The sequence below is a fragment of the Mytilus californianus genome, unplaced genomic scaffold, assembly GCF_021869535.1.
Source record: "Mytilus californianus isolate M0D057914Y unplaced genomic scaffold, xbMytCali1.0.p SCAF_12, whole genome shotgun sequence".
NCBI classification, from domain to species: domain Eukaryota; kingdom Metazoa; phylum Mollusca; class Bivalvia; order Mytilida; family Mytilidae; genus Mytilus; species Mytilus californianus.
This window is the reverse complement of record NW_026262604.1, coordinates 10,160,099-10,185,688: the sequence shown is the minus strand read 5'-3', so window position 1 is coordinate 10,185,688 and position 25,590 is coordinate 10,160,099. Positions and strand designations below refer to the sequence as shown.

Here is a 25,590-nt window from a genome sequence, read left to right as displayed (position 1 = left end):
AGGAACAAGAGGTCACATATTTTGTGAAGGGAATGATTGTAGCGTGTACATGTCCGTCTGCCAGGATTGACATCACCGTGGCCTTATTTTCGTGCATCTTGGTAAATGAAACGAGACATCACAGTGTGTGCACTCTTGTTTTACAATATTGAATTACTATTTTGTCGGACTGGAAGAGGTTGATTTTTTTTAACTCGATGCTTCAGGTTTTGTAGAACACATTCTCTAAAACACTGCAGATACACATACTTTAAGTTTTTGTTGATTTCTAAAAAAACAATTTATAGCTAGTCATTTCTTGTGACAGTCTTCTCTTTATTTGTCTGTGTTCGTCTATGTCATCTTTTAAGTTGCAGCTGAAAAAAAGAAAAAAAACCATTTGCCATGGTCAAATTGTCTCATGCTTAGCCACAAAATGCATCTATAATTTGATGTATTATATATACATTTAAAAACAAGCATAGAGGTAAATAAAATCAATCAGATATCAATTTGAAAGTCCAACAATGTTTTTTTCAATTTTTTTCACTATTAAGGAAGACAAGACAGTTTTATTCTTAGACTTTCAAAAGCATAAAATTATTTTATGGAAGATATTTTTAAGGCACTTCTTTAATTGAAAAAAAGTCTATATGTTCATTTCTCTACCTTTTTGTTTTAACTAAATATTCCTAATATTTGTTTTAACTAAATATTCCTAATATTTCAAACAATAAAGCACTCGTTGTTTAGCTTAGCATACTCCAACTAGTTATTCAAAGTATGGACAACAGAAAGCTGGTGTCTGAAATGCGCACATTTTTAACAACTCATCATTTTTAAGCTGCTGACCAAATACGAAGTCTTCTTGTGACGAAAAGATTTGTGGGACGAAATGAGTAGGTGAAACAATATAGTTTCCACTCAGTCCTGGGTATAATATTGTCACTGAATAGACTATTTTCATATTACCGACTTTTGACTCCGGAGTTTATATTTTTTCGACAGGTTCCCTACATTGTCATAGGACATCCTTGTACTCGGTCAAGTAAAAGCAACTTAAAGAAGTAAAATCAAGCTTAAGAAACAATTTTTGATAAAACTTATCTGTTTTATGTTTTCTGTCGAGAAAACAGTAAACTTTCCCCCAACATTGCACCGATTATGTGTTTAATTTTACCTCTTTTGGTTGCTCTTACTTGACCGAGTACCAGAATGTCCAAATACCACAGTGGAAGGACATCCTCACTGGGGTACACGTGATATCCGCAACGCAGTAACACATATCCAAAGATGGCGGACGATGTTTCTGGTAAGTATTTCTTTTGTCGATTTTGTAACAATTATGCACTATTCTTCGTTATTTCGTGTCTTACATTTTAATGTATTGCTAAATTTGGAACTGAAATACTAACGGTTTTTTCATAGTTCAAACGCTTAATGGAGATATCAGCATTCCAAAACAAATGCGATGATATGGGTAACTGAAGAAGATAAATTGTCGTTGATATACGTAAGTGGAAATATTGATATCCGTAACTGATTTTATTCCTAAACAATTGTCATTCTCGTTTGAAATGAAATAAGAGTATTTTGTTATCGCGATCGTTATAAATCGGAATCTAAATTGTTTTTTAGCAAATCTCAGAAATCGGTTCTAAGATTTTTGTTTAGATAAGCGAGGCGAAAGATACCAAAGGGACATTCAAACTCATAAGTCGAAAATAAACTGAACACGCCATGGCCAAAAATGAAAAAAGACCAAAAGACAAACAACAGTACACAAAACACAACATAGAAAACTAAAGACTGAGCAACACGAACCCCACCAAAAACCGGGGCGATCTCATTGCTCCAGAAGGGTTAACAGATCCTGCTCCACATGTGACACCCCATGTTAGAAGTAACATATTTTTGGTATGAAGTTTTCCATTTAAATGATTAACAAGAGGCTCATGAGACCCTGATATTGCTCAACTGTAATTTTAGTTTCAGGCATTAAAATTTTGACTTATTCGTAGATCTTACTTTGCTGAACAATTTTGTCATTTACACTTTTTCTCTTTCTATAATAATATTAAAGATAATACATGACCTAAAACTGTAAAATTTACTATAAAATTAACTATTTGTGGACAGTAACCCAATAATAAATTGTCCTATTGGTCTGAAGGTTACTTAACAGGTAGGTTTTGAGATGAAAGCTAAAAACTTCATTTGACCTCTATGTTTTATTTTTAAAAACTGCCGCCATGTTTTGAATGGATCAAATCCCTGAATACAATCTATAAATTAAATACCCTAAGAAACACTCTAAAAAATTTTTTAAGTATTTGGTCAAGTAGTTTTAGAGAAGATTTTTTAAAAAGAAATTAGACTTTCACAAAAAAAGTAAAAAATAAAAAAAAAAACGTTTAAAGGGCAAAATCTCCTTAAGGGGTGACTTGACCATTTTGATCATGTTGACTTATTTGTAGATCTTACTTAGCTGAACATTATTTTTTTATTGCCATTTATACTTTCTCTCTACCTATTATAATATTAAAGAAAAAAACCAAAGACAGTATAATTTAATAAAAATAAATTATTTCCAACAGTAACCCACTAATGGGTTGTCGAACTTGTCTGAAAATTTCATAATAGGTAGATCATGACCAATTTATCACTTTAACTCCTTTCACTTTTGCTCTAACTGCTGTAGTTTTTGAGATATAAACCAAAAACTGCTTTTATTCCTTATGTTCTAGCCATGGCGGCCATGTTTGTTGATGGATCATAACTTCGGATACAATTTATGAACAAGATACCCTAAGAAACATTCAGCTAAAGTTTGGAAGTATTTGGCTCAGTAGTTAAAGGGCAATAACTCCTGAAGGGGTCAATTGACAATTTTGGTCATATAAAATTTTTTTGTAGATCTTACTTTGTTAAACATTTTTGCTGTTTTCATTTTATCTTTATCTTCAATAATATTCAAGATAATAACCAAAAACTGCAAAATTTTCCAAAAATTACCAATTTAGTGGCAGCAACCCAACAATGGGTTGTTGGATTTGTTTAGAAATTTCACGGCTGATAGATCTTGACCTATTGAACATTATTACCCCAGTCAGACTTGCTCTAAATGCTTTAGTTTTATATATATATAAGCCAAAAACTGCATTTGACCCCTGTGTTCTATTTTTAGCCATGGCGGCCATATTCGTTGATGGATCAAAACTTCGGATACAATTTATAAACTAGATACCCTAAAAAACATTCAGTTAAAGTTTGAAGGTATTTGGCCCAGTAGTTTCTGAGGAGAAGATTCATGAATTAGTTAACGACGACGACGGACGCCAAGTGATGGCATAAGCTCACATGGGGCCCTTCGGGCCAGGTGAGCTAAAACTGATAAACTCATCTGGGTCATTGGATATTTTTTTTTTAGAATAAGTCTCCAAATGTAGTGAAAATCGTCAAAATTACGAAATATAAGTATTAAACCCTGACTTCGCCACGCTGCAAAATAGCAGTTTTTCACCTTTTGCATATATCGCCCAAATTTAAGGTTGATCATAGATATATATTTCCTCATATAGAATTGTTTTATATTTTGCCAAAATGAAGGTTTTTAATGCTTTTTTTCAAAATTAAAATAAAAAGTATGGGTCACCGTGCTATTTTTCAAGCTACAAGTCATGCAAAATTGACCAAATTTGTATAGATTGTTCATGAAAAAAAAACACTTTTTTGTGAATAAAAAGAAATCTATGAGATAGAATTTTGAAATAAAATATGAGAAGATAGGTTTTATAATATGCTTTAGGAAAATAAAATCTGAGAAGATAGGTTTTATAATATGCTTTAGGAAAATAAAAAGAAAAAATGATGTAACCGAACTTGTTTTCTTGCTACAAGTAAAAAATGAAAATTTTACTGTCATTCCAGTATAAAATTTTACCATAAGAGAACTTTATCTCCCCTTAAATGGCCAAGTTAAAAATTTATTTTAAAAACATAAATGTTTGGTTTTGTTTAAACATTTTGGATAATGCAGTGAATCACCTATTTTTCCTTATACAAATAAGCAGTCTTACACATAAATTGCAAATCTGTCTCAAAATTTGAAGGTTTAGGCAAAGAACTAGACCGATTGTGTACTGCTATTGTACAATCGAAGATGGCGGTATACAGTGAATCTACAGTAAAAAACAAAAAGAGGTGTATAATTTTAACATTATAATCTATTAAAATAAAATGAACTAATGATCACTGCAGTATAACAATTCGTTTCTAAACAAAGTTCTTAGGACGAAATTTCGCGAAATTTTATTCTTTATATCTTCTGACTTTTTATGTGAATATAAATCATGTCCTAAAATTTTCAATTGCATAAAAAAAACATGCCAGCGTTTTTTTCAGCACACACATACATTAGTCCAAATAATTATGACGTCTTGAAAGGCTATTAGATCTATATTATTTTGCTTTGACGCCTTACAGTGGACGGAATAGAAGACACCTGTTTATTTTCTATACCTGCCAGGATAAGTAAACGGTCGAAACCAGAGAGTTAGTTTAAACATATTTATTTATAGTAGATTGGGAAACAAGTTATTACAATCCCGACATGGGACAGGCACATACATACAGAACGTGGCGGGGTTAAACATGTTAGCGGGATCCCAACCCTCCCCAAACCTGGGACAGTGGTGTAACAATACAACATAAGAATGAACTATAAAAATCAGTTGAAAAAGGCTTAGTTTATTAAATGGATACAAATGGAAATACACATAGCAAAAACATAGAGTGAACGTGGCCGGGTACTTGTACATCCAAACAACAAAAAGACATTAAGTACACATCTGAGAGTACTCAGAGTTATTGACAGCTAGTTCAAAGCCAATAACAACTAATAAAAAAACCAGCATTTTTAAGACTGATTTGCTTTAAACTAAAAACCAGTTGTATCTAATTTTCATAACCTCACCAGATATACTTTCAAATTATATGTTTAACGAACTTGATTATACATAAGGATCTTGCACGTCCAGTTCGGATTTTCAGGAGCCGCGGTTCTTTGCACCAATGGATTCGTCGTTCATTTTTGAATTGTTTATCTTTTCTATTTAAATCGGTACACCAACAAAATTGAAAATCTTGTTTATGTAAAATATCTGCCGATTTTTAAGAATTTTCCTATGTATCCTATGTTTTTTTAGCGTCTCATGCTGTTAATTTCAACAGCTCGTATCTCAGAAACAAAAACGGTTACTCCCTTTTCTATTTTATTATCTCGTGAACTTTTACACAAAGAATCCGTATGTGAAATTAAAAAAAAATAATTCTGTGGAGTAGTTAAGTACGTACACTTTGCCTCACTAGAAACCAAACTTTTTTTGAATTTGTCGCAAGAAGGTCAAAACTGTAAGGGGCACACCACTTCATGATGATACATTCACATGCCAAAGATGTATGGTATAGGTCAAAAGACGAAGAAGTTATTGCCTGGTTGTGTTTCTTGCAAAGAAATACATAAACTTGACCTTGAGGTTAAATTTGAAGGTCACATGATGGTCATCATGATACAAGACACTTTACCTCATGACTATACATCCACATGCCAAATATCTAAGGCAAAGATCAAAAGACAAAAAAATTATGGCCCGTATGTACTATATCAGAACGGAACTTGCTCTTATTTATTGAGGGTGGGGGTATATTTCAATGTTGAATTGAAAACAATCTGACGATTAAATTGTTATACATTTTTGCGAGAATAACAGACTGATACAGTACATTGTACTACAAGTGGTTAGTTTTTAAAAAAAAATAAACGACACATTTTTTTTAATTAACATATTTATCTAAAAATATTTGACCAATCATAGTCATTTTTGGTTCCTTCATCTTAGATCCCCTTTTTATTTCAGACTGAAATTTAAATTTAGAAACACAAAATTACAAGTAAGGGGTATAAATCAACTCAAAATTGCCTGATTCATCACTATTAACTATGTTTTTGTCAATTTAGGCTTAATTTAAAAAAAAAAAATAACATGTATACCCCTATACCCATATTTCTGGATCTTTAAGAATTGACTGAAATTAACATGTGACCCCCTGCGATATTTGGGTGGCAATATCTTTTTTACCAACGGTTCAAATATTTAAAAAATTTTACATGATGTTCAGGTAGGCCATTTTCACTGAGTCACACCACATTCAACATTCAACAACAATTAGGTCAGCAAGACATCATTCAAACTTGAGTGACTTTGTTTTGGGTCCATTTGAATTTTTCGCAGTAACCTTGATTGTAATTTAATGACATTTTGCACTTTAGTACCATCCTGGTATTGATGCTAATATCAAAGTCAAAATGTATAGATAAATGTATATATGTACCCTGATTTACATTTGGTCCATTTATTAATAAATTATTGAGTGCATTTGTTATCAATATTTTTGTATGACTAATCAAAATGACAGATCAATAATTGTAATAACATTTGTATCCTGTTTGTTATAAGGTTTTTACTTCTTGTAGGTTGCAGAACCATTCCCAACCTTGCATATGAACAAAGGTTTCCTCAGTATGAACTCTGTAAGATTTTATCAAGAGCAAACTATGGAAGAAGTTCCAAGTGATGACAGATATATATATATCTGAACCACTTAATAAGCTTTTCCATGTCCCGAATAGTGTTGTTTCAAAGTTTACATAAAATTGCGTTATCTTGATATCCGTTTATGTCTTGGTAATTGCCATTACAATAACAAGGAAATTAGTTTGACTCTATCAAAAACGTCTGGGCATCACAATGTGTTACAGTTGAGATAGAACATCAAGTCCTTGTACCAGCTACAGCACCTTCAATCGTTTGGGCTTCTCGCAATGAAGGCTGGGATGTTAAAACTTCAAAATCAGCCAAACGTTTTTCAACTAAAGTCAAGGACTAAATATCTTATATTCATCATTATTTTGACACAACATGGAAGATGACCAAACTTTTAGGATATAGAAGAGGAATTAAAAACTAAAAGAGACAATAATGGGATAAAAGTATACAGACAGGAAGAATGGCTTCCATATCACAGATAAGAAGTCTGTTCTCAAACTATGTGAGAAAGAACTCAAATACACAACAGTAACTCTGAAATAATCCAAAAAATGATGAAGATCTTCAAAAAGCCATAGCTGATATAGATGCATTGCAGAACCATGCTGACATGGTCAATATTTCTTTGGCAACTGAAAAGGATTAACTAATAATCTATGTAACCATTGCTGTATATATATCCAGGATATTGTTATTCACCACATTCTATGATAATTGTAAAGAATCACTTGATAATTGATAGTATTTGTATATGCCCATTTACGGGACGTATTATGGTATACCACTGTCCGTTCTTCTGTCAGTCCGTCTGTCTGTCCGTCCGTCTTTCGTCAACATGTCAGACAATAACTCAAAAATGCTTTTGAATTGTTTATATCTATTGACATAAGTTCCCTTTCGATTTTCATAAATTTTAGATTTTACATTTCTGAGTAATGGGATTTTATTCATCGAAAAAAGGGGACTTTGCAGTTTTCGGACAAAAGATCAATAATGCTTTGAGCAGTTTTCATGAAACTTTGGGGAATTGTTTATATATATATTGACGTGAGCTCCCTTTCAATTTTTATAAATTTTATATTTTATGTTTCTGAGGTAAGAGGTTTTATTCACCAAAAAAGGGATTTTCCAGTTTTCGGACAATAACTAAAAAAATGCTTTAAGCAGTTTACAGGAAATTTTGGCGAATTGTTTATATCTATTGATGTGAGCTCCCTTTCAATTCTTATAAAAATGTATTAGGCTATGGTATACCGTTGTCAGTCAGTTGGCCCATCTGTCATCAACAAGTAGGACAATAACTCAAACGTGCTTTAACTAATTTGCATGAAACTTTGGTGAACTGTTTATTGACGTGAGCGCCCTTTAGATTTTTTTTAAATTTTAGATTTTACTTTTCTGAGTTAATGGGTTTTATTCATTAAAAAGGGGGGATTTTCTAGTTTTGAGACAATAACTCAAAAATGCTTTCAGCTGTTTTCGTTAATTTTGGAGAAATGTTTCTTTTCTATTGAATAAGCTCCCTTTCGATTGTTGTAAACTTTAGATTTTACGTTTCCGAGTTATGGGTTTTATTCATTAAATGAGGGATTTTCCAGTTTTCGGACAAGTTTATAAGTGCTTTAAGCAGTTTTCATGAAACTTTGGTGACTAGTTTATATCTCTTAAAATAACCTCCCGTTAGATTTTTATAAGTTTCTGACATGACATTGAGGAGTTATGGTATTTTATTCTTTGAAAAAGCGACGAGCGTGACATACGCTCATGGCACAGCTCTTTATTTCTTAGTTGAGATAGTTAAGACTAGAAAATCCTAAGCAATGCTTAAAATTTGAATTTATAAATATCTGACGATAGAAATACATAAATCATCTGATCACAAAGGAATATTCTGTTCTCTAATTCTCACTTACATGTATATATGTAAAATAGAAGATGGGTAATTCTACAAAATGTTAATATGTAACCGTTGTTTTCAGTTGGTCCCGGATCCTAATGAATAAGGTGACACTACAAACTGAAAATATACTTGAGTTTTTGCTGAATATTTTAGTTTTGACCATTTCCCTGTTCCTTTGACGGATCAAATATTAAACAAAAATAATGATTGACATAAATTCAAAAGATTATACACTTACGAGTCCATATTTTGGTGTATAGAAAATGAACTGAAATTAAAAAGTGACAAAAAAATTATGTTAAAACTGTTAATTCTGAAATTATTGCGAGTATTCTATTAATATGAATACTGTGACTGGATGATTATAACTGTTGTGAACATTCAATAACGCGGTTTTACCTTTGTGTTAACGTAACGTCGTTCCCGGCAAAATTGGCAGTTGCCGATTTAGCGTTACGAAATTCCGCCAACATGTGGCATTCGAATAACATCTTTGTTTTCTAACTTGTTATTAATCCTATTTTTCTTTAGTTACTTGTGTTTATGTGCTTTATATTGATAAATCGGTGTCAAGACGTATGAAATCGTGATTGCTTTCTTTATAATCCAATATTTACGTATGTATTGACAGTGATTTATATGATTAACCCTGACCAGTAGCGACCTATTTTCTTACGCGCAAGGATAAGGCGTGCTAAGGATTATAAAAAGGGGATTTTTCCGAATAGCAAAACGAATTTGAACTCATCTTTACGGAAACTTAATAGGTAAATACTTCACGCACGAAAATCACAGAAAACCGTTAAACATATTGTACTTTCATTCTTTGTAGTAATTTATAGTAATAATAATAATTTCTATTTCTTGAAATAGTAGATTAGTTGTTATTTTATTTAGAAAACCTGGCTAATGTATTTCGAAAAGCTATTGAATAGAATAAATATCTACAGACTAAAGGTATACACCTTATCGCTATTCCCGCTTGACCCGAGAATCTGTCCCGCTCGAACTTTTGACGTCATACAACAATCACTTTTCCATTGTGGCGTCAGACATTTTCTATTATGACGTCAAAATTTTACGGGAACTTGTGTGATGTCCAGTAATGGCGGACAAATAGCGATAAGGTGTATTGTAAGAAAGATTGAGAACAATCTTTACACTGGTGGCAGCGAATTTAGTTTTCTTTTTAAAGAAAATTTTAAGAATCTACGTGAATATTTTATTAGGCACGCAATTGATAAGTAAAAATATTTTAAATTGTTACTGTCCATATTTGTTTACACTTAAAAAAAACAAAACTGAACATAATAAAAAAGGACACTTCAACAAAAAGTGAAAGAAAAGAAAAGTACAGTTGGTGAGATTAATTAAGCTTATAGTATATCTTTCAGTAGTTTTAAATTCAACAAGGATAAATATAAATCAAAGTTGAAAAGAAATAATATAGTTAATCAAAATCTATGTCAACAAGGATAAATTCTAATCCAAGTTGAAAAGGTTATAATTATTAAATTTCAGTATATATCAACAAGGATAAATATGAATCTATAAATTGAAATAAAATAGTTAAGGGGTATACATCAACAAAGATAAATTCTAATCTAAGTTGAATGTTAAAAGATAAAAAATTTTAAGTCAAATTTCAACAAGGATAAAATAAAATCCAAGTTGAGCTAGATTAATATTGAATACCATATTCAATAAGGATAAACTTTAATTCAAGTTGAGTTTTAAAGTTAGGAGTCTATTTTTAACAGGAATAAATCTGAATCCAAGTTGAATAATAATATTAAAACCATAATTTTTTCAATAGGGTCCAGTTGTAAAATTTATAGTCTATTTCAAAGTTGTAAATTAAATAGTCCATTTCATAAGCTTATTTTTTACAACAAGGATAAATATAAATCCAAGTTGTAGTTATAATAATTTTTCGATAGAGTCGAAGTTTAAAAAAAAAATTATAGTCTATTTCGAAGTTGTAAATTAAATAGTACATTTCACAAAATAAGTTTTACAACAAGGATAAATATAAATCTAAGTTGTAGTTATATTTCATTAAGGTCAAAGTTGAACGTCTATAGTTTATTTCAAGTTTGTAATGTATATAGTCTATTTCACAAAGTAAGGATAGATTCATAATCCAAATTGTGTTTTAAAAGTAAGGCATAGGAAATTCTTTATCAATTTCAACAGGATAAAATTTAATCCAAGTTGATTAGTAAATTGAAACTCTTGATTCCATTTAGCAGTCAAAAGTAGGATGTATAATTTGAGAAATAGACAACCTAGTATGTCTACGGGATCAATGTCTTTAGGAAGTGGAAGAGGAAGGGGATCTGGAATAAACCCACCAAGTAGTTTAGCCATTCCCAACCATGCCATATCATCTGGGAATATGGAGGCCCATTTTTCAGGGGAATCTAGAAACTCTCATGATTATTTTAATGCAAGGTTTAATATCCCTGAATTCAGTAATGGGGAGACAATAAATAAGTATCCAAATATATTGCTTACTTCAATTAATGAAGGAGAAAGGGAGATAACTCATTTGACTGATGAAAATCCTTGTACCATGGATCATACTATCAACTTACCTGCTATAAGTAAAGAAATTGAGAATAACACTAATCCGTTCCTTGTTCCAACTCAAAGTCGAAGTGATAGCGCTTTAATTTCAAGATCAACCAATTCTGATAGTGATGAGCTCATACAATTAAGAAGACAATTAGATGCCTTAAAGAATGAAAATTTTGAATTAAAGAGAACAGCCAAACAAAACAGCTTTCAGATACCAAGTTCAAGTCAAACAAACCCTAATCAAAATCTGGTCAACACAATTACCCAGTCAACAGAGTATATAGAGCCGAATGTATATGCTGGTACCCATAGCCATGTAAACCAGGATATTGTTAGCAGCAGCATTTCACAGAATCCAGTTCTTAACAAGGACTTGTATACTCAGAGTCAATTTGTGAGCAACACCTATCCTTATAATACAATGCAAAGAAGTAACTATTCGCAAAATACAGTACAGAATAGCCGATATATACAAAATCAAGCCCCGAACAGTAATTTTTCACAATATCCAGTTCAAAATAGAAATTTCCAACAGTATCAACCAATCACAGAGCCAGACTTGTTACCAATGCAACATCCCAGTGGACCACAGTATATCAATACATCAGAAGTTCCAAGATTTAATGATAATGGACGCAGAACAAGAGTGCCATTCTATAACGGAAAGGATCCATGGAACGCATATGTGATGCAATTTGAACTGATTGCGGAAATGAACAATTGGACTCCATCAATCAAAGCCATAGAACTGGTTACAGCCCTCAAAGATGAAGCAATGGTATATGCCTCATTTCTTACACCAGAGACAAAAAGATCATTTTCAGCACTTTGTGCAGCCATGTCAAATAGATTTGGAGATCATGGGTACCCGGAAACATACAGACAAGAGCTTCATACTCTGAAAAAGTATGATAGAGAAACAATTCAGGAGTATGCTTCAAGGGTCGAGATGTTGGTCAGGAAGTCTTTCCCCACAATTGACACAGCAACACACAGTACACTCAGTGTGGAGTATATGCTTAGAGGATTGCCGGACCAGAGTATTGCTATTGAGCTACTGACAAAAAGGATTACTAGCAATACACCAAGTAACGCTATATGAGACTTACAAGAGAGGTTCAAGAGACAGAAACATCCGTCAGCTTGGTACAACAGAGGACAGTTATAGAAATAATTGTGGGTCCGAAGATATAGAGGTCAGAAAAGTAGGAGGAAAAAGATTTGTAACAGAGGAAAGATTGACTCAGTTTGAAAGAGGAATTTCGGAGTCACTAGAGACAACCATTAAAAGAGAAATGGCAAAGTATTATACACAACAGGATTATGACAGTAGTCCATGGCAAAATAAGCAAGTGTATAGAGACCATACGACCAAGATGAAGAACTCCAGATGCTTTAACTGTAATGAGGAAGGCCATTACATACGAGATTGTCCAAAAGAAAAGAGAAACCCCTATCATAATCATAAAGAAAATAGAGGTGGTTTTATAAGGAATAATGAAAGGAGTCAAAACCAAAATGAAGAGTCTTTAAACTGCTAAGGGTTGAGACTATCGACCAAGTGTCAGCCCCTAAACATGGTAAAGAAAAAGTTAAAGAGAATAATTTGAAATATGAAGAGAAACATTAACAAATGAAAGAGCATTTGGTTGAACCGAAAAAATCAGTGAATACAGCTTATATAAAGAGATCATTTGAAGAAGATAGCCTAGATATACGGGACCTAGATTTAAGCCTAGAGATGTTGTTTGAGGAGTCTAAGGAGATACAACAGAACACACCAGAGAACACACCAAAGGAGGTAATAGGTAGTGCAGAACCGATCAACGGGATAGAAGGAAATATTATCATTGCTCGGGTGACAGCAGCTAGCATTACAGTTCCAGTGGTCATTAACAAGATTGTTACGAATGCAGTTATTGACACTGGAGCAGAGGTGACGGTTCTAAGTGAGAAGTTGTATAATCAGATTCCTGGGAGTAAACGGCCAAAACTAAGGAGAGCAGCAAGAAATTTGGTAGTTGCTGAGGCCGGTAAGAACTTGACAACAAGAGGGATTACAGAGGTAGAAGTTAATCTGGGAAGTGAAACCTTCAAATGGCCAGTTTATGTAGCACCCATTGGAGATAACATGTTATTAGGTTGTGACCTAATTGATGAAATGAATATCACAATCAATCCTATGCAAGGCTTACAGTTTAATGGTCAGCGGATTGAATGTGAGACTAAGAGACAAACTGATAGAGAAGCCAGAGTCGGAGTAAAGGACACCAATTCTGGGCTTATCATTGACAAAGAAGCGGAAAGAAGTGAGTTCCTGTCAATCAGAGATTCAATGGTAGAGCCGGTAATGGCCGATGACAGAAAACCCATGGTAGCAAGTACGCAGGACATGCATGTACACATAGGAATTATTACCAGTACAAGTTATAAGGGTACACAGACGGACAAGGTCGATGTCCAGATGTTGCCTGAGCTCTTGCAAGAAGAAAATGTAAATGTTACAGAAGAAAATGTAAATATTAAAGGAGAAAATGTAAATGTTACAGAAGAAAACGTTAATGTTACAGAAGAAAACGTTAATATTACGAAAGAAAATGTAAATGTTAAAGAAGAAAATGTAAATGTTACAGGAGAAAATGTTAATGTTACAGAAGAAATTGTTAATGTTACAGAAGAAAACGTTAATGTTACAGAAGAAAATGAAAATGTTACAGAAGAAATTGTGAATGTTCCAGTAACAGAAGAAAATCAAAATATTCCAGTTACGGAAGAAATTGTAAATGTTTCAGTTAAAAAAGAGGATGGAAACTTTTTCTGTCAGGTGGAAAAAATAAGTCAACTGAAAGAAAGTTTCCGTAAAACAGATTTAGACCAAACTAAGAAAGAACATGAGAATGAAAAACAGGTAACTCAAGACACACAAAAAGATTGGAGAAAAAGGAAGAAAAGAGCAGAAGAGGACACAGAAAGAGAAAAGAACAGAAGAGGACACATAAAGAAAAAAAAAAACAGAAGAGGATACAGAAAGAAAGACAAAAAGAGACGAACCAATAATACAGTGAAGTTGTTGGACAAAGAAAACATTGAAAATTTTATAAACAGTTTATTTATTATATTGAAAGACACAAAACTACAAAATTGTTGACATTATTTATATGTATATTGTTTTATATATCATTGGTACACTTTTATTATTATACGTGTCAAGAATTGTGATATATTCGTGATCTAGTCAACATTAACAAAAACAAATTTTCTTAATTTTAATATTCTATTGAGCAGGTGCTTGTTTAAATTTTGTTTAATTGTATCTAATGATTTAATATTTCGCAATTATTTAAATTTCGAGACGAAATTCTATTTTGACGGAGGGCAGTGTTGTGAACATTCAATAACGCGGTTTTACCTTTGTGTTAACGTAACGTCGTTCCCGGCAAAATTGGCAGTTGCCGATTTAGCGTTACGAAATTCCGCCAACATGTGGCATTCGAATAACATCTTTGTTTTCTAACTTCTTATTAATCCTACATTTCTTTAGTTACTTGTGTTTATGTGCTTTATATTGATAAATCGGTGTCAAGACGTATGAAATCGTGATTGCTTTCTTTATAATCCAATATTTACGTATGTATTGACAGTGATTTATATGATTAACCTTGACCAGTAGCGACCTATTTTCTTACGCGCAAGGATAAGGCGTGCTAAGGATTATAAAAAGGGGATTTTTTCCGAATAGCAAAACGAATTTGAACTCATCTTTACAGAAACTTAATAGGTAAATACTTCACGCACGAAAATCACAGAAAACCGTTAAACATATTGTACTTTCATTCTTTGTAGTAATTTATAGTAATAATAATAATTTCTATTTCTTGAAATAGTAGATTAGTTGTCATTTTATTTAGAAAACCTGGCTAATGTATTTCGAAAAGCTATTGAATAGAATAAATATCTACAGACTAAAGGTATTGTAAGAAAGATTGAGAACAATTTTTACAATAACAATAATAAGAACTCACATTCTGATATCTGACACATATATCTGCATGATTGATTGATTGTTGGTTGCTTTACGTCCAGTGGCAAATATTTCATGCATATTCAGGACGATATATCTGCATGAAGCTTTTCCTGAAATCGCAATAATTAATCTTGCATTTTTGTTCAGTCTTCAAAAATCGCAATGATAAATACACGCAAAAAAATTCTGAATTTACAGTATTTTAATTTTCAAAATTGTCGAGAGAATCTTCTAATATCCAATAAAATAATGCAGATGACAGCGAAAAGTTTTTTTAAAATAGTTTAGATCTTATTTATGTTCCGTTTAGATAACAATCCCTCCCAAGACCAAAACCTAAAACATAGGTAATAAATGTAATTGCTTCTACATTGTTCAGTTGATTAAAAAAATATGTTGTAAATATTACCATGGGAGATAATTAGAAATGGACATTACAGTGAGACAGGTGTATCTCTTAAATAGCACTAATCTCATATTTGTGATATGCAGTTTCTCGTTTAATGATTTAATGCATGCCAAATATTATATGATATATATATTGTAAACTGGAAACAATTGTACATATTGGCTACAAAGCAAAGAGAAACTTACTATTAGTGAATACTTTTAAAACATTTGATAAACAAAGGGGGTTAACTTAATTCTGAAAAATGTAATTTGTTCCAATTGAATTTATTCTGATTATTTGATATTTATGACCCTTTAAGTTTATAGGATTTAAAAAAAAACTTTGAATACATTAATAACACTGAGTTTTATCTGATAATTCTAACCTCTTAATGTTTCTGTTATATAAATCATCAATATTTTGATTTGATATTTTCATAGTAAAATCATATGTTTGCAAAATGCTAACGTGATATTTGGACCCAACCAACCACCCTAAATCATCTGAAAGCACAAAACTTCATTTTCTAACCTCTACACATGCATATCCTTCTTTAAATTCTCTTTTTCATTAATTTTTGTGTCGACCAAATGATAATGTCTGGTGAAATTGATTCGTTGCAAAAATGTTTAATTCAAATTTTTCAAAAGTTCAAATGGCAATGCCACCGAAACACAACGATTTTTAAATGTCCTTAGCAACCAAGATGTTTTAAAAGGATTATTTGATTTTATATAGTCTCTCAAATAAAAACCCAATTTCAATGTCCATTTAGAATGAGTCACTTTTTGCATTATTGAATTGTCAATAGTTGCTTTATTTTCTCAATTTTTCAGTTTTAAAAAGGGGAGAGGGGGGGGGGGGGGGGGGGGGGGGTGCATTTGAATGCAAATATTTTTGATAATATTCAAATGCAAAGCAAAACCTCTGAATAAATAAGTACATTAGTTTTGTATTTTAATCTGATCATTCCAACAAATCGCCCTCTCAAGTTTCTGTTATTATTCAAGAATATGTGATTAGATACTTTCATAGAAAAAGGATTTGTTTGCGACATGCTAAAAATGATGTTTAGACCCCCTCCCCCAAATCATCTTTAAGCACCAAATTTCATTTTCTAACCACTATGTATGCATACCATTTCTTCGTGGTCTACTTTTTATATAGACCAAATAATGTCTGGTAGAATTGATTTGTTGCAAAAATGTGTCATCTATTTTTTTTGCCTTTAATAAGCTTAAATTTTTGCCGACCGAAAACACAATGATTTTTAAATGTCCTTAGCAACCAAGATATTTTTAAATTATTTAATGTTATGTGTCTCTTTTATAATCTGAGTAAAAACTTACTTTTAGTGTTCATTTTGAATAAGTCGATGTTAGCTTTATTGAATCGTCAATAGTTGCTTCAATTTATCATTTTTTCAGTCTTTAAAAAAGGGGGGGTACATTGGTTGCAAATATTTTTGTTAATATTCAAATGCAAACAAAAGATATTATATGGTAATAAGTTAGACTTGAATAATTTTGAAAAAAAGCAAAACAAAAGAAATAAAAGTGTTATCTTAGTATATACAACCTTAGGAACTTGGGCATTTTTGAGAAAATAGGAATTTTCGAAAATTGCCAAATATTCAGAGTTATCTGCCCTTGGCTAACTTCAATTATTTTTTATGGCAGATATGGCTATGAAGAGGTCCTTGTATTATGTTTTACATTTGATGCCACTTTTGTTGATAATATGTTTATTATTACAATAAATATTGTTTCAAAATATACTTATTTTGTGTATTTTCTATTGGTTTTCATCTGAAAAATGAAAAATTTGAGGTGGCGCCCCTTACCGCCAAGGTATATTAATCAGACAAAAAGTTTATATGTATTTACAATAAATGTGGTAAGGTTAACCTACAAACAAGATTTCATCAGAATTGGCAAATGTTGCTTCCGGACTGTTTTGCATGGTTTTCTCATGGACAGGCTCTTAACGAGTTCTGTGCCACAGGGCCGATTATCGCCCCAAAGTCATACTCCTGTCAGTGCCATAGGGCCGATTCATCGGCCAATTCAAATGTTATGAACTACGTAATGTACTATGACGTCGCTGTTTTTGCGCTAAATTTAATTCCTCCATCTTGTAATTTTCGCGCGTTTTTTACCAATATCAAAAAATATGGATTATGAAATTTATGAAAATAAAATTATGTAAGGATTCTTTTATGAATATTATAGAATAATAGATATAATAATTTTATTATATTTAGAAGTACAGAGTCTCAAATTTACTCTCTTTTTTTCGGCGCTTTTGCAGTATATTTTATATATGCATTTTAGGCTTACTTTCCTGAAATTTTCAAGGGTTTACTTTAAAAAATGTATCATAGTAAAAAGAATATAAGTAAAAATGTAAATACATAAAATATAGAAGATAGAAATTATTCAAATAAGAACAAAATACCTTTACAAAGAATGGGTGAGAAAAAACGCAAGTAAAAAAATTAAAAAAAACCTCAAAAACGTGAAAAGATGAAAAGTACGCAAAAAAGTGCAGTACACATTAATGACGTGATTGAGCTAATGACGTCATCCATTAATGCATCTATCGGATTATGGCTTATCCTAACCCTTGGTTTCGAGTTTATCCTTCGGCCGAAGTTAGGGATCACACACAATTTTAGAAATGTAGAACATAAAAGAATGGTGCCGAGAAATGCCAGACCCATTGCCTATTTCATGCTGATTTTCAACAATTCATTTAATGAAGAAGTTTGTCTAGAAAACAAACAGGTAGTTTTAAGCCCATGTTCCTTTAAAAAAACACCAGTGAATTTTTATGCATGGAATAAATTTTAATGAAAAAACTTTACTGCCTTCAAATTTTTGAGACTATATTTATATATATACGGCATACGATAGGAAAGGCCAAATAGTTAAACAGAAATAATAAATCAAGGGGTTGGATACAAGAGGTACAAAAAATCTAACTTCGATCGGTTCATGTGTTTACTCATTTATTATTTTGTCCCTTCTCTCAACGTATTATCCCTCCATAATAGTCTTTATTAAAAAAAAGAAAGAAAAAAAAAGCGCACACAATCCTCAGAACTTTGTGAACAATTATAAAATTTTAAATTACAATTACAGTGAATAATTATTGTACGCCTGTCAAGAATTAAGAACACATTATTTTTCATATTAAGGTACGATAGAAGTTTTATATTAAGAGAACTCTCACAATGTTAGATCTCGCCTCCATTTTATACAATTATTCATTGATGACATTTTCCGAAGATCATATGACAAGTAATCGTGCCTCTCTTGGGGTCTTGAATGATGAAAGAAATAACCAACATTTGAGAAAATTGCCGGGTCGAAAAGAAAAAGATTGTTCTGTATGTTCTGTACGATATGTCCCTGGTGGTAGGAAAAAGTCGAAACATATATAATTATATGTGTTCTCTGTCGTAAAGTTGTTCATAAAACATGTCATAAGAAACACAGCAGACGATGTAACGCTGATGAATAAAAAATCTTTCTTGATAAATGATTATATGATATGAATCTTGACTTTTGTATCCCAAGCTCATGTAATGAAATTATTCATAAAGAATAATCACAAACTTTCTTTAATAAGTAGTGATAAATTAATTTGCAATAGTTCTTTTTCATATTACCGACTTTCGACTCTGAAGTATATGATTTTTAAACAGGTTACCTTCTCTGTGGTAGGACATTTCTCAGTGGTCTCTATTCAAGTAAGAGCAACTGAAAGAAGTAGGGTCAAGCTTACAATCAGTGAAATTAGTTTGTCATGTATAGAAAACATAAATCAGTTTATTCCCCCCCCCCCCCCCCCCCCCCCCCCTCTTCCAAAAAAAAAGTTTTACCAATTGTAAGCTTGATTTTACCAGAGACATATAATTGTATTATATGTCTCTGATTTTACTTTATCTAGTTGCTCTTACGCGAACGGGGACCAGAATATCTTACAACAGAGTAGGTAACCTGTCTAAATATTATTAACTCCGGAGTCAAAAGTCGGTAATATGAAAAATAACTATTAAAAGGTTGAATTCCCGCCAATTTTCAGTTTAAATCTTTTGGCGTTATCAAACCTGTACTATGACGTCGACGTTATTTGCGTAATCGTAAAAACAATAGAAAAAAGCCTTGGCATTGAAGGGGTTTTGTTTACAATTTGTTTGGCAGCGAAAGGGTTAAAGAAATACATGTTTGAGTCGGATATATATATGCTTACCGATTATGCTCTCTTATAAATCATCTTATGTGTCCTAATACAATCCAAAAAATAAACTGCCGTAAACAAAATAAAATAACATCATCATAGAAATATTAACGTCATAAAGACGGACGGCAAAGACGTCAAATACATTTAGCGCCGTAAACGTCAATAATTGTATAGACAAATGTAGCTTTCACAAAAAGCTTACCTATAAATTAAATAGTTGCAGCTAAGTGACAATGAATTATACACTATTAGTGTTTAAATAAATGTATCTTCTACCAATTATTTCAAAAATGAAAATAAGAATAGATATAATTGTAACTAAATATATGTCTCTGTTTACACCCAACACTGGTGAATTAGATTCGGATTTCTGTCTTAGGTAGCAATACACAGTTAGGAGATTGGTTTCGCATTTTGGCCCCGGTGAATTTTTCAAATATGAAAGTTATTGTGTAATAAAATTCATTTTTAGACAGCTGAGTACTAATTTAGCCTTCAAAGGTGGTTTATAAGAACATCCAGATTATTCATCGGTCCAGAAATTAATGTAATGTTTACAAACACTTTTTTTCTACGCGAAGTTTTTGACGCAATTTTACAAAAAAAATGAGACGATAGACATATGATTTTCATTGGATTTATTGAAAGATATATGTAAACAGTTTCAGAAAAGGTATTACTTGAAGTGATTGAACTTCTACTTTTGGCCAAATTTTGGGGAAATATGTGACATCTTTTCCCCCCCTTTTTGCTATATTTTATAACAAAAAAATGAAGATTGTTGCCATGGATACACCAAAAAGAAATTATATTTTACCATTTCATATACTGGATATGAAATATATGGAAGATTCTGATTACATACATATGCACATATATCACACAAACAGTAAGCTTAATATTGCAAGAAGGCAATGAAAAGGAGATGATAAAATTTATGAGGGAACATTTTAATATTTTTTCTTAACTGTTTATTACTACCTTAGGTATCCGCCCATGTCTCCGGAAATATAATACCCATACAAGTTGTCAACATCCGTTCAAACTGTTCAAAGTGTTTTTCACAATCTCCCTGGGAAATATGGACCCTTCATTTTTATCTGCTTTTTTAGTTCCTTTATTTATATACTATCAATTTATAACAGTCTTTTAAAAAGCTTATTATTTTTGAAACAGAGTAGCGAACATCCTTATTTTGTTTTTTTTTAACAAGCATAGTATGTTGTTCATCAATGATGTTTTGTATTTAACCTTGCATTAAAACCTGAGTTTTACCATATTTAGAATGTAAGTTTGGAGTTTATGTTTTGTCCTGGTTCCAAGGGAAAGCCTTGTCCCTAGCAACAATAAAGACGTTACAATAGAATCAACATTTCTTGTTTATTTCTGGTTTTAACACAACTAGCTTGTACAAAAGAATCCTTTTTCCAGTCGTATGATTTTTTCAAGTGGCCACCTGTTGGTTGATCCTTAGAAAATTGAAGTTAAGATATATTGAACCATTTATTTTTATTATATAGCTGAAACTACCTAAGAATTATAAAAGGCTTCATCGAAACACAGAAAACAGCACTACTTCTACTGCTTGTTATAGCCTAGTCAATTTAGCTCTAAAATCAGTCAACCTCCAACTAATTGCAACACAAGGTTTTTTTAATGCAAATTATAATATAGACTTGTATTCACAACATACTAAAATTATACATTGATATAATTTGCGGAAAAGGTTATTTTGGGCTGAAATATGTGGTTTTTAGAGAAAAAATGCGGAAAACGTGAAAAGAAGAAAAATTGTTATTTATCGTTACATTTTTAGACCTAAAGCTTGTTGAAGACTGTAAACCTGATCTTAATAGAATATTATATAGTTCTCTAGTTATTATTATTCATACTGAAGTAATTTTGAGGTGAAATGAGTGAATTTTAGTGAAAAAACGTCGAAAACTGGAAACGTAGAAAACCTCCGTTGTTAATGGTTAATATTTTTGAAATTTGATATATATAGAAAAAAGAACATACTATTTTATGTTTATTTTGTGAAGTCCTTTAGTTATCAATATTAATATTTAGGTAATTTTGGTTGAATATATGTTTTAAGACAGAAAACTCAATAACTGGAAATGAAAAAAATCTCGGTTATTGATGGTTTAAAAAACTTTCGAATTGGGATCTAAATAGAAAATAGAAAATACTATCTGATGTTTATCTTAAGGAGTCCAATAGTAATTAGTGTTTAAAAATAATTGTTATTCTTGTGTAAAATGTGATTAATGTAGTTTAAAAATGGTGAAAAATGGAAATAAAAAGCTCGGTTATTCATAGGCTCTTTATAGACAGACTATATTATCTTATGTTTATATGCATATGTATTCCTCTTGTTATCGATATAAAAAATAATCAATTTGTTGTGTGAAATATTTTGTTTTACGAACTAATTACAAAATAAGAATGTGTCCATAGTACACGGATGCCCCACCCGCAGTATCATTTTCTATGTTCAGTGGACCGTGAAATTAGGGGTCAAAACTCTAATTTGGCATTAAAATTAGAAAGTTAATATCATAGGGAACATGTGTACTAAGTTTCAAGTTGATTGGACTTCAACTTCATCAAAAACTACCATGACCGAAAACTCTAACAAAAAACTTTAATCGAAGTGGGACAGACGGACCAACAAACGGACGCACAGACCTAAAAACATAATTAATACCCCCATGTGAGGGGTTTAAAAAATGAAAATTTTAAAATCTTGGTTATTTCCAGTTTGATTTTTAAAACGAAAATGGAGAATGGAAACAGGGAATGTGTCAAAGAGAAAACAAGACCACTATAATGGGTCTTTAACATAGCAAGTAAATCCGGCACACGGAGGTGGGCTTCAGCTGACCCCTTAATTATTGTGTACACTAGTTCCGCGAAATGGACACCACCCTTAAAACTCCAATACATACAAATGAACCAAAATTAAAAAAAAAAAACACAAGATAAACAAAGGTTAGAGGTTCCTGACTTGGGATAGGTGCAATAATTATGTGACTGGAGTAAAAAATGTTGTGTGAGAACTCAACCCTCCCCTAGTTTCTCTAGACAATGTAGAATAAATAAATACACAGTAAAACTCAGTTTTAAAAAAGTACATTTTGTGGAAGTTTGAAATTTTTATCTTATGTTTTTGTTATGTATTTATAGTAATTATACGTGTAGGTATAATAAACAAAAAAATGATTGTGTTCAAAAATAACTGTTAATCAGTTTGGTAATACTGACTTTGATTTTGTCATGTTAATTGCTGGAAGAGTTATTTTTCTAGTGTCCTTGCATCGTCATTGATTGTAGTCCTTTTACTGTGTATTTTTTCATTAGCTACTTTTTCAACATTTGAATTGCATAAAGTCACAGTTAAACACAGACCAATTTTATTTAGCAAGCTATATCAATATCCACGTTTAATTTCAGATATAGAAGCTTTTAAAATTTGGGAACATATACTAGTTCACTGAATAAGAATAAAATGTAGATCTGATATTGTTTAAGGCAATTTCAATGGAAGCTTTGTCAATATAATTACAAGTTTACCTCAAGAGCTTGAATTTAAATAGTAATTGTACCAAAGTAGTCAGATTTTGGATGTTGAAAATGAGATAAGTACTGCATGTTAAATGAATTGATGGGATCACTTCCTGTTGAAAGTGTTAATAGTTACAGCGCCTTATGTGTGTACCTTGTAAGCCTGTATGTGGTGGTCTTAAACATTAATCAAATGATAATGACAAAGTACTAACATGGGTTGTCTGCTGTATGAAAATATTATGGTCAAAGATATACATATATAAAGAAAAGCATTACCAAGTTCCTTCTTTAAGATATCTCATTGAATTAATTAAATAAAAGGTAATCAGCTTTAGCCTAAGAACTGTAAAAAAGTGGGCGACTTATGGTCAGAGATAGCGATTAGATAGTCATATCTAATCTGAAAGTATGTCTGTTGGTTTTTGTTAGTCGTTTGAGTTGCTTTCTCATTGACTTTAAAAACCTCAAATCTCTCTTTATTCATAATTATATTCTATTACAGAAATTAATATCAATGTTAAAGACGCGATTTTCTGCTTCCGGAATGTGCTGACCTGTATTCAACTCATTTGAACAAAACTAAAAAAATATTCTAAAAAATACACCTCATGCCTAAAGAATATTATATAGCTCTTCAACTGTTTCGGTACTTATACATCCCTCGGATTTGAAATGTTTGGCTTTGAGCGTTCCTGATGAAGGTAAATCCAGAAAAGCGCTTCCACGCATGAAATTATTAAACGTGTTGTTTTCAATTATTTACATCACTGGGTCGATACCTCTGCTGGTGGACTATCAGTCCCCGAGGGTATCATCAGCTCAGTAGTCAGTACTTCGGTACTGACAAGATTAATAACAAACTTTTCTAAAATTTCCCGTTTATAAAGTTGACCTTAGATGGATGATTTGGCTATTTGTTTTAGGTATTTTTGTCATATAGCTCTTCAACTGTTTCGGTACTTATATATCCCTCGGATTTCAAATGTTTGGCTTTGGGCGTTCCTGATGAAGGTGAATCCAGAAAAGCGCTTCGGACGCATGAAATTATTAAACGTGTTGTTTTCAATTATATTAATGTTTAGCTTTAAAGGTCCACTAAACTCTTTCAGTGATCTCTTGGTAGTATGTTTGATCACTTGCCAGTGAAACTATTAGTTATTGTAAAATCTCCCCACTTTAAAAACATAAGAAGATGTTGTATGATTGCCAATGAGAAAACTTTCCACAAGAGATAACATAACAATGATGTGGGTGTGGATATTAACAACTATAATAGCTCATCGTTTAAATTATAAAACTGTTAAGACAATAAGTGGAAAAACAAATATGACCGACAGCAAACACTAACCACCAAGTAATAAAGGGCCACTTACTAGTGATAATAATATTCATAGTGTGCAGGGTTAACCATGTTTGCGAGCACTCAGCCCTCCCATACTCAGGAACAGTCTTGAAATAGCAAACAACATGAGAAAAAATTGTAAAACTCCGTTGGAAAGGGTTCGACTCAAAAAGATCAGCATGGAGTATATAACCAATTAACAAAATGACACTGAGTTCTAATAGCTAGTTCAAAGCTAATTACTACAGTTGATGAATATAAAGCAGTACACATCCGATTAGCAACCAGTGGAAAGTGGATTCAGTGTTACAGCGCTGGTATGTAAGTACTGAGATAATCGCTAATTACATGAGTAGCTATTTGCTTCGAGGAGCCTGAAATTTTCATTTGTGAAAAAATATTTAACATACAATCATTTAACACTTATCATTCTTATTTTTTTATGAAAACAATTGTTGGATTCTAAATCTTAACATGTTTGTTCAAGAAGGAAAATGAAAAAAAAATGTTTTATTATAAAGGACAAAACATGAGTTTCGAGAACCCCTCCCCCATCTAAAATTAACTGTCCGGCAGCCTTTAACACAGGGGCAGAATTCTTTCAAATACCGAGTAGGATTGTGACTAAGTTGGCTAATCTAACTCAGTACAGTTTTCCATCTATAGGTTTCATACCAACACTGTAAAGGAGAATTAGATTCTTGGTTTAAACAATATTTATTCAGATAAATCAACATTAAACGATATTATACAAATGAAATAATATTAAGGATTCAGAAACAAGCAATTTGCTTTTACAAATCTGTCTCCTTTTACAAAAAATAATACACTTATTGGACAATACATAAATATAAATACTGGCATGCTCTGTAATAAATATATCAATATGAAAAAAGGTGAAAGAAGAAGAAGAAGAAGAAGAAGAAAAAAAAAATTAATGAGAAAAGA

General features: G+C 31.7%; 1 protein-coding gene across 1 annotated transcript in view; it reads right to left on the bottom strand.

The window, feature by feature from the left end:
• Positions 1–234: 234 nt before the first annotated feature.
• LOC127721338 (macrophage mannose receptor 1-like) overlaps positions 235–25,590 on the bottom strand; it is an 88,226-nt gene continuing 62,870 nt past the window's right edge. The window contains exon 6 of the mRNA XM_052228093.1: positions 235–356. Within this exon, the coding sequence (XP_052084053.1) occupies positions 346–356 (11 nt within the window). The 3' untranslated portion in view covers positions 235–345. The remainder of the gene's footprint in view (positions 357–25,590) is intronic.